The 10,159-nt window shown below is 29.4% G+C and overlaps 1 protein-coding gene across 2 annotated transcripts; it reads right to left on the bottom strand.

Moving 5' to 3' along the window:
- Positions 1–1,899: 1,899 nt before the first annotated feature.
- On the bottom strand, positions 1,900–9,796 carry LOC100161533 (pyruvate kinase). Of its 2 annotated transcripts, none has more exons than XM_001947595.5 (10): positions 9,480–9,796; positions 5,958–6,075; positions 5,674–5,897; positions 5,423–5,609; positions 5,146–5,355; positions 4,892–5,073; positions 3,848–4,093; positions 3,545–3,767; positions 3,286–3,442; positions 1,900–1,999 (listed from the first exon to the last, which is right to left on the bottom strand). In XM_001947595.5, the coding sequence occupies exons 2-10, from the start codon at positions 6,073–6,075 to the stop codon at positions 1,987–1,989; spliced, it is 1,560 nt and encodes a 519-aa protein (XP_001947630.1). In that variant the 5' UTR covers positions 9,480–9,796; the 3' UTR covers positions 1,900–1,986. The 2 variants fall into 2 exon arrangements, with proteins under 2 accessions (XP_001947630.1, XP_003242527.1); XM_003242479.4 differs by lacking the exon at positions 9,480–9,796 and adding an exon at positions 8,900–9,189.
- Between the last annotated feature and the right edge of the window lie 363 nt (positions 9,797–10,159).

Here is a 10,159-nt window from a genome sequence, read left to right as displayed (position 1 = left end):
AGTGTCACGACACACAATATAATTAGTGTCACCGTGTGAACGAGGCTTTAATCAGTATGAATATGGAAATACATATTATAATTATTATTCCGGTTTCTAGCTAGGTACCTACATATTTTAAATTGTGTATTATTACATATTACTATATTAGTATTTATTTTTCACTGCTGCGTTAGTTTTTCTATTTACTATTATATTAGTAATAGGTATTTATATAATTTAACATTTAACGTTATTATCATAGTCATTATGTAGGTACAAATACTTAAGAATTTATATAATTATATTATAATTTTATTTTTATTTTAAATTGTATAAAATATAGATTTATATTTATTCAGCTGAAACATCACTATAATATTATAATATATGTACTCTAAATCTCCAGAAGTTAAAGAAGAAACTTTTGGAACATTCAATTTTAGTAATGTTAATGACAAAAAATTGGTTCTTACAATTCATGTTCAGTAATGTGGTGTCGAGATCTTCTCGACGAGTAATATAAAGTATAGATAGCAATAAACTAAAAAAAAAAAATCATCAAGTGTAATGTTACCACTCGGTGACTCCTCCCATCAAGCTTTCATGTATATATTTTTCTATTAAGAGGACGTGATACCCACATGACGTGTTGTCTTCGTCTTACACACGTACGACATAGCAAATGTCCGTTCAATTTTAAAATGTACACTTTCAAAAAGGTCATAACTTACTTAAAACTAATAATATCAATAAAAGCCTACGTGGGACCCTAGATAATAATCTTACCTTTAAATTTGATAATAGGTCAATTCACGCCTCTAATATAAAAACTAACAGCACACAATTGAATCTGCTGAACGAATATTTACTATGTCGTACGTGTGTAAGACGGAGACAACACATGCGGGTATCACGTCCTCTTAACACACATACTTAAGGAACAGATTGTATATACCGTATAAAAAAAAAATGTTCAGTAATGAAAAAAAATGTCTGAAACAGATAAATTTTTGATACCAGCAAGGTAGTATAGCAAGGTGTATTCATCGATCTATCAAGATCAACCTACCAGTTCATTAACCATAGAATGTGTAACATATATTGCTATATCAAAGTTTCTGGTCGTTTGTCTTTAGAATCAATTTCTTAAAATTATACCACTACTACTGACAAACTTAATGAGGTTGATCATAGGTTAAATATATTATAGACCAGGGATGGCCACTTATCTTAATTTTGGGAGCCGCAAATTTATGAAGCTAATTCGAAACGAGCCACACTATTAAGATATTTATAAAACGGTTTATGTAAAATGAAAACACATTATTCATTTTATAACAAGATAAGAAATGAAGGAATATTTATTTAACATTTATTTATTTATAGAAAAACTTAGAGCCGCACGAAACTAACTCGCGAGCCTCGTTGTGTCCACTCCTGTTATATACTATAATATTACAATGTATTTAATGTTTGGTTTTACCACAGAATATTATTATTAAATAATTATTCTGTGGTTTTACCAAGAGTTCTCGTTCCTTGATAACCAAGTGGTAGTCTTGCTGTTTAAATCATTAGTACCTATACTAAAGTCTACAATATGTTATAGCACTATTATAGTAACATAGTGACATAGTGACTCTTTTAAGAAAATAGAGACCAAGTGGTTTATACAAAAAAATATTATTAGTCGCACAAATAAATAAAGACAGTTTTTTTTGTTGTTTGATGTATCCATGTTATTAATTATTATAAAAACAATACAATCATATTATATTCACATTCCTAAAATTGAATCTTTTAAAAAAAAAATCGTATACAATAGAATAGAATAGGTACATTAATAATTTACTATGGTATTTGTGTTAGAATGTATTGCACTGGTCATGATAAGACGAATTAAAAATTGGGATCTTCTAAACATAACACGGAATGATGTTTCTTTAAAAAACGGTTTTTTAAATATTTTTTTTATTGCGGTATACTAGTCAATTTTGGAGAACCTCATTCCACGTTACTGAAAACAAAAAAACAATAAGTTCTTAATGTCACTAAATTATAACATTTATTGTATGATGCCCATATAGTATAATATTCCCTTAAATAATATTAGTAATTTTTAAACTGCAAAGCTTTATTATAATAATTAAAAGTATAAACAGTAAGTACAAGATATATCATATATTTGATGCAAAAGCTATAATGCAATATTATCATCTAAAACAAATGTATTTATCTACAAGGCTACTATTAAAGAAAATTGTTTTTAAATACTAATACATATATTATAACACATGTTTATAATATGGAAAATGTATTATTCTGTGTAGAGTTTAAGGTTAGCATAATTTTGTAATTCACATTGCAAAATGGTTCACCAAAAAGTATTCTTACTCAATAACCAAGAGATCAGATGTTCTTAAAAGCTGTTATTCAATACATATCATATACCTGCAAAATTACTTAAGGCAAAATATAATAAGTTCATTGTATATAATTAATTAATCAATCAGCAGACCTAATATGATATTATGTATTTATGTTCAGACGTAGATATAATATTATATCTACTAAAAAAGCATATGAACCTATAAAACAATTCATAATAAGCACAACAAAGTTAATTACAAAAGCGTTACGTTATAATGTCGCATAAAAATACATTTTTGCATAATATATATTTTAGAGGCCACAGCATTTCATTAAATGAACATCAGCCAAAAGCAAATAAATTATTAAATAGTTTTAATGATAACATAAGCACATTACAATTGTATCTCAAGTGATTGAACACATTTAATATAAATCACATGATTAAGCATTGAAAACGAAAGTACTGAGTTAAATAAATACCAGCAGAATATAAAAAGCAAGCAAAATATAATTAATATTTAAAATACTAATTATAAATGAATACATTGTGTGATTGAAATTTATATTTAGTCACGCTTTGTATCTGTTTTAGTTTCAAATAACCATACACACAATTATTTAATGTATTCATAATTTAAGATGAACTTGGGCTTATTATACTTTTCAAGCATTTTTTAACTGCAATAAAACCAGAAAATGTAGTAAAATTAAATACCTCCCTGTGAGACAACATAAACAATGGAACTTATTAACATAACGTTATAACCAATAAATAATCATGGAATACATTTGTTTGTAACTAATTTAGTTTTTATAGTTTAGTCTAATTATCTCTTTAAATATTAAAACCTAGTGCCTGCCCATCGTGTTTTTTTATAATATATAAACTATTAAGGTGTGAAACAAAATTCTTCTTGTTCAGGTACATACACAATGCGTAAAGTGTTGGTGTATCCAGAACCTTTCTTCCATCCGGTAACGACTACCACTGGATCTCCAGTTTTAATGAATCCGCGGGCCTTACCAAACTTAATGGCGTGCACTACACGAGTGTCCACATCCTTCAACCAGTCGCTTAATGGTTGTTCTGAAATAATACAATTTTGTAGACAATGCATAATAATAATAATATTATGTATCAATAATTGAAATTAATATGTAATTACTAATCACAGATCTATGTACTTACCATTATAATACAGAGGTAGAATACCACGATAAATGTGGCATTGACGGGCAACTTGGACATTCCTGGTCAATGCTATGATAGGACTACGTGGGCGATATTTGGAAATGAGATGTGCAGAATGGCCAGATGTTGTAAGAACAACAATGGCAGCAGCTTTGCTTTTATTAGCTGCATCTACAGCAGCAATAGCAGTTGTATGTGAAGCATCCAAAGGCAAATTAACCTTAAACAATTTGAATATACATATATGATTAGAAAATGGACATTTTTATTTTTATCTTATATTTCTAGTAATTAACTCACAGCAGAAGATAAGTCAGCAAAGAGTTGTCTCTGCCAAACGGCTGTCTCAGCTTCTTTACAGATGGTAGCCATAGTACGTACACACTCCAATGGGTATTCACCTTTAGCAGTTTCTCCAGATAACATAACACAGTCAGCTCCATCAAGGATGGCATTTGCTACATCAGATGATTCTGCTCTGGTAGCACGAGGTTTCTTAATCATAGACTCCAACATTTGAGTAGCACAAATAGCGGGTTTTCCAGCCTATATAATATATTCAAATAGATATGAGTATCAAGTGTTAGTATATTACTCCATACAACTAAAATTATCAATAAGTACTCAATTTCAATTTTGTATACATTTCTGTAGAATTAATAACTTAAATATTAATTTTTAATGGTGTTGTGAAAATAATACATTTTAAAATGTTTAGTTTATCAGTATTAGCAGTATAATAATTTTTAGCAGTTTTTTTATGCACAGGTAAATTTTCAATCTTTCTATTGGAAGGGTTGCCAAAGCTACATTAAAAATATTATGGTCACTTATTATTTAAAAACTGATTATTTAATACAATATAAGTAGCAAAAAAAATTGTAACAACAATTATTGAATAGGTTATAAAATGAACATTTAAAAAAAAAATGTATTATACCAATTCTTTTTTTTCTTATTTGTTGATTATAAATTATAAAATTATATTTTATAATTATTATTTAATAAAATCATTGAAGTTATATAATTTCGATTTTTACCACAACCTATAGGGGCGCCTCGAACCTTTTTCTTTTATGACACCGGAACATAGAATCAAAAACCAGTGACAGTTCCAGTTTACTGGGATGAATGGCAACTCTATTTATACTCCTTTTCAAAAGAGAATATATCGCTTTCACACATGTCGAATAATTGGATTGGTACGCCGGATCATGCTAACAATGGGAAAATAGTGGGGAATGCGCGCCACCAGATATAAATTGGTCGCTGACTGGTATATTCTCTTTTGAAAAGGAGTATATAATTTATAAGTTACTATATCAGTATTTTTATGGTAATTACCTTGTTACAACGTGCAATCATAGATTTTTGTGCCAAAAACACTTTTTCTGGTGGGATTTCAATACCCAAATCACCACGAGCCACCATAATACCATCAGAAGCTTCAATGATTTCTTGCAAGTTTTTCATGCCTTGGTGGTTTTCAATTTTTGAAATAATCAATATGTTTTTACCATTTTCTCCTTTAAAATTTAAATTAAATTTATTTTCAATTGATTTAGTTGCTATAACTATTAATTGTTGTCAATATTTACCTAAGATCTCTCTAATTTCTTTAATAGCAGCAGCTTCTCTAATGAATGATGCAAAAATCATATCTACACCTTGTTCAACACCAAATTTCAAATCACTTTTGTCCTTTTCAGATACTGCTGGTAGATCTACAGGTACACCAGGTAAGTTAACACCTTTACGACTGCCTAATGAACCACCATTTTCAATGGTGCACACAATAAAGTTGCTACCTAAAAAATTGAATTATCATGGTTACATTTGAGTTATAATAGTAAATTATTGATTTAATCTTTTTACCAATTTCTTTGACAATCAAAGAAATAAGACCATCATCAACATATACTCGATTGCCTGGTTTCACCACTTTGGTTATGTTAGGATAGTCAACATACACTTTAGTGGCATTACCACTGTTTTCAAATGTCTTGTCTGTAGATAAACTGATTAGTTCACCTTTCTTCAGTTCAACTTCAGCTGATCCACCCTAAAATTTTATCACGTAAAAGTAAGATAATATAAAAATGTGTTTTAAAATTAAGTTAACTCACGCCTTCTAACAAGCCAGTTCTTATTTCAGGTCCTTTGGTATCTAGAGCAATAGCTAATGGGCTGTAAACACCAATCTTCTTGCCATAGTTTTCAGCCGCTTGTCTTAAGTTCTTAATTGTGTTTGCATGATATTCATGTGAACCATGAGAGAAGTTCAAGCGACCAACATTCATGCCAGAGTCAATCATGTCCTCGAGAGTTTCCACAGCAACCGAAGCAGGTCCTAGAAGAATCAAAGTTATTTAATATATTTTAATGCTACCTTTGAAATAATAAAACTTACCAATAGTACAAATGATACCAGACAGACGAACAAATTGTGCTTCAACATCGATGTCCAAGGTGCTCATATAATCCAAGTGAGTAGTAGTGTTATCATGTAAAAGTTGTGAGTTAGCCATCTATAATAAAACAATTTTAATATATAATTATTAATTAAATTAACTGAATAACTCAAACAGACTCTGTGTGGTTGATCGCTGAAAACTGGCCAAGTTAACTTATTGTGACTAGTATGTAAAGAACATATTTTGTTCATAAAAAAGTTGCATAATTTCAATCTAAGGTTTTTAAACAGAATAGCATTACGGCCAACAATAAGATAAAATTGAATGAACATGGTAAAACAATCAAGTCTAATTACAAAAATGTCAAGAACAAGGCCAGATTGTTTGCAAATGGTATTTTAGCTGCCTAGCATAAGTGGTAAATTAAAAAAACCTATTGTAGCTATGCCAAAATAAAACACGTGGTTTTTCATTAGGATTTTGCCATACAAGTTCAGACAGTTTGTATTCTATAGTTAAATACCTAGGTAGTGATCAGAATTCATTTAATAAACAGAGAATATTAAAATAAGATAGGTGCCTATCATTAATTTCTATATTTGAATTAAATATTTTTCTATAGGTACCTATCTAAAACTAAATCTGTTATTAGACAAAATTGATTTGAGGCTAATTATTATGTAATTATATCAACTAAAACAAATATGTCTTATGAAGTGCAAGGTTGAGAGATCATTAATTTACTTTTTGGTTCTAAGTTGGCATTTCCAACACATAATTTAACAAAATTTGCTTAATATAGGTTAAATTTTGAAAATTATAGATTAAATAATATAAAATTAACTACCTATCATAGGCATTATTATTGAATTATAATGTGAACAATTTTTATGTTTTATAAATAAATGAATATTTTACCTTTTAGCTACTTTTTTTTACAGACTACACAAATTGTAATATTTTGTAATATTTAAATTTAAGGTAGGCATACCAGACTACTATCAGTTATTTTCCCACCACTTATCACTAACCTGGTTTTTCACTTTTTCCTTGTGTCTCAAACACATTAATATAATTTTTCCGTATAATTGAACGTAATTTTTTTAAATTTAATAAATTTATTTTTACAATTTAATATTAAAAAGAAGTAAAACACAAGGAAATCTGTATACCAGCAAGTGGTAAGAAGGTACTGATAAGTACCAAATTTAAACATAATATTTATTCATATTTAAATTTATTATATCTAATATAGGTAGATAACACATATTTAAACGTATTTAAAGATTTAGCAAGTGGCAAAATATCAATCTGCAAGTTAATGATAAAGCAATTAACATTTTAAAAATACCGACTGCAAAATCTAGATAAGTGTATGAAATTTGTATCATGTATTTGTGTCAAGCAATTTGACTAGGGTTCAGTACTAAAATTGTTGGAAATATGCATGCACAAATGCAACTAACATTTTTTTTTAAATAACATTAAATAATCTTGATTTATTTAATTTATAATTTTATTGTTAATGTTGAGTAACCCAATGTCGCCTGACTTCACCTAATTTAATTTTTCTAAGATGCAAAACAAATAAAACACTATGCTATGACTCTTACTATATGCATATATTGGTTGTCTCTGAACAGTAAAACTATCTAATAATGTTAACTATCAAAATTTATTTACTTAAAATAAACGTGTACATAATACGCTAAAAATAACAATTAAATTGCTAAAATCTGTCAGATATGCGTTTAGCCTAAAAAACGGCAAAATATGCTAAATACATTTTTATACCTATTCAAGTTTATGTTCCAAAACAAATATAAATCTTATACCTATTGAATATTTTACAGACATAATAAAAGAATATTCAAATGCAACAAGTCCCAAACCCTGCTTATGATACAGGTATTAATGAATTATGAGACTACCATACAAAACCAATAAATAAATTATTTGTCGGTACAATTGTGCAAACATATTAAAATGCATTATTTTAATACATTGTTGTAAAGATAAGCTGGGTACACTTGATATTTCTAGGATCAAGCTCGATTATCATTAATTAATAGGTAGGTACAAGACATGTACAACCTTAGAATTCAAGGTCGAAACTTAATTTATTTATTAGATTATAATATAGGTAGGTATTATTTGAGTTCAAAGCCTAATATAATTTGAAAAACTAAAATACCTAATATGTTTTTATATTAAATATTTTTCCTACAGTACCTAAAATGTTTCTAATAAATTAAATTATAATATGAATTATTACACAAATACACAAATATATTTATTATATGCCATAATAGCTATTAGAATATTGAAACCTAACAAATAGGTCTTTATTAAAACTTCATTTTTATAAGGCATTAAGTAGGTAGGTAATCTATAGAAATTAATTAGTTTTAATATTTCTACCTAATTGATATTCTTTATTCAGATTTCAATCGGTACCTATATTACGAGGTATATTATATTAATAATAATTATAAATATTAGAGACTACCTATACGTAAAACTATAATACGAACTATAATAGTATACAGTGAAATTTCCATTAAACAAACTTCTGTTTAACAAAATAATTACGAGAACCAAATTTAATTCTCCTTGAATGAATTTCACTATAATATATATTACCTATATTTTGTATATTAATATGGTAGGTAGATACCTATCAGTCTAGAGTAATATTCTGAGTAGGTATATAACTTAGGAACAAAAACAACAATAAAAGATACAAAAATGAACCAAAGGTGAAAATGCATGAAAAAAAAATCCAATTAAGACCACACAACAGCAGCGTGAGCTGTGCTTCTCATTGCAGATTTTCAATCAACTATAATAAATACGATACTGAGTACAGCATATAGGTAGGATCAGTAGACGCCCATTTTTTTGCTATGAATCAAACAGTTTATTCAGGATTATACACCTCGAGTGGTGCAACGTAGTTGGATTGCATGCGTTTCGGGTAGCAAGCAAATCTGGAGGCCGTTGTTGTGGCCCTTGCGGCTCGACAAGTTTTTGTACAGCTGTCTGTCACGAAACGCGAGACGACTGTCGACACACGGTACATTTAAACACGGATGAGACCGGCAGGGGAAGAAAAAAGATAAGTGCAAACAATTTAAAAAAAAAAAAATCGAAGACGATTTGTAAAACGAGTGAATATCGTCACGCGATTGAGTGTGCACTGTGCACGTTGATTCTATAGCCAGTGACGATCGTATTAAGTGCCTATTTACTATTGAACATCCACTGAAAGTTGTACAATATCAAATGGATGGAAAACCGTTTGCGGGTTTCAAGGTTACCGCAATGTCACGGGGCAAAACCAATAAACCACGATGGGACGGATGCACCGTGCATAATATTATACGCAGATTGCCCACTTGACAGCACCAAGGCGAGACGAGCGGTGCGTACAAAAATTATGTTATATTATATTAATTAGGTACCTATTACCTGTAATATAAAATAGTGTTATAAAATTAGTTTCATCTGATACTCACGTTGGTTTCGATTATTAAGGACGTTTGACGGGATACGGAACTTAGCACACACACAGATACACCGGCGATAGGAAATAATAATATAGTACGTTAATATTATTATGTCTTACGAAAAACGATTTCGATCGATCGGGTAGCGGGTGGACGAGAGGAGCGTTCAGCGTCGTTCCCAAATCCCAAAAGTAATCCGGACAAAAATCGACCGTACGTACTGGAGCGCCGCTGACTGAGTGAATGTGGTAACGTTTTTCTATTTCCGTTTTCGATGTTTACAGCGATATTTTTGTAAGCGTGACCGGCTTTTTCTGTATATAATAATAATAGTCTTTAATAGCCGGCTTCGGTGGCCTATAGGATTCGAACGGCAACAACACAGATAAGTTATCTAATTAACCTGGTTGGCCCAATCAAGGTGAGACGTCGGTGAAACAACACAATTAACTATTAATAAATAAATAAATATATATTATAATAATTATTGCTATCGTTTCAAGACGTATAAAGTGCAGAACTCTTGTTAGTAGTTGTTGTTACCGCGATTGCGTAAAATTACAATCGCAAAATAGTAAGTACTAAATACCGACTGTAGGTTCATATTGTACGCGAAACCGAATTTTATGCTATCAGCTGCTGATAACATCCGGATGTTACTGATAAGTGATAACGATATTCTTGACTTT

Source organism: Acyrthosiphon pisum, chromosome A1 (assembly GCF_005508785.2).
Source record: "Acyrthosiphon pisum isolate AL4f chromosome A1, pea_aphid_22Mar2018_4r6ur, whole genome shotgun sequence".
In the NCBI taxonomy this organism is placed as follows: Eukaryota; Metazoa; Arthropoda; class Insecta; order Hemiptera; family Aphididae; genus Acyrthosiphon; species Acyrthosiphon pisum.
Note: the sequence above shows the minus strand (reverse complement) of the source record. Positions and strands in the feature narration are given on the sequence as shown.

What these genes read in the sequence shown, in the direction of transcription:
- LOC100161533 (XM_003242479.4), bottom strand. Translation starts at nt 9,043, where the DNA reads ATGTACCGTGTGTCGACAGTCGTCTCGCGTTTCGTGACAGACAGCTGT. An exon ending in ACTACGTTGCACCACTCGAG is followed by an intron (nt 6,076 to 8,899) that starts GTGTATAATCCT and finishes GTTTTATTATAG; the next exon opens with ATGGCTAACTCACAACTTTT. An exon ending in AGAAATTAGAGAGATCTTAG is followed by an intron (nt 5,074 to 5,145) that starts GTAAATATTGAC and finishes TAAATTTTAAAG; the next exon opens with GAGAAAATGGTAAAAACATA.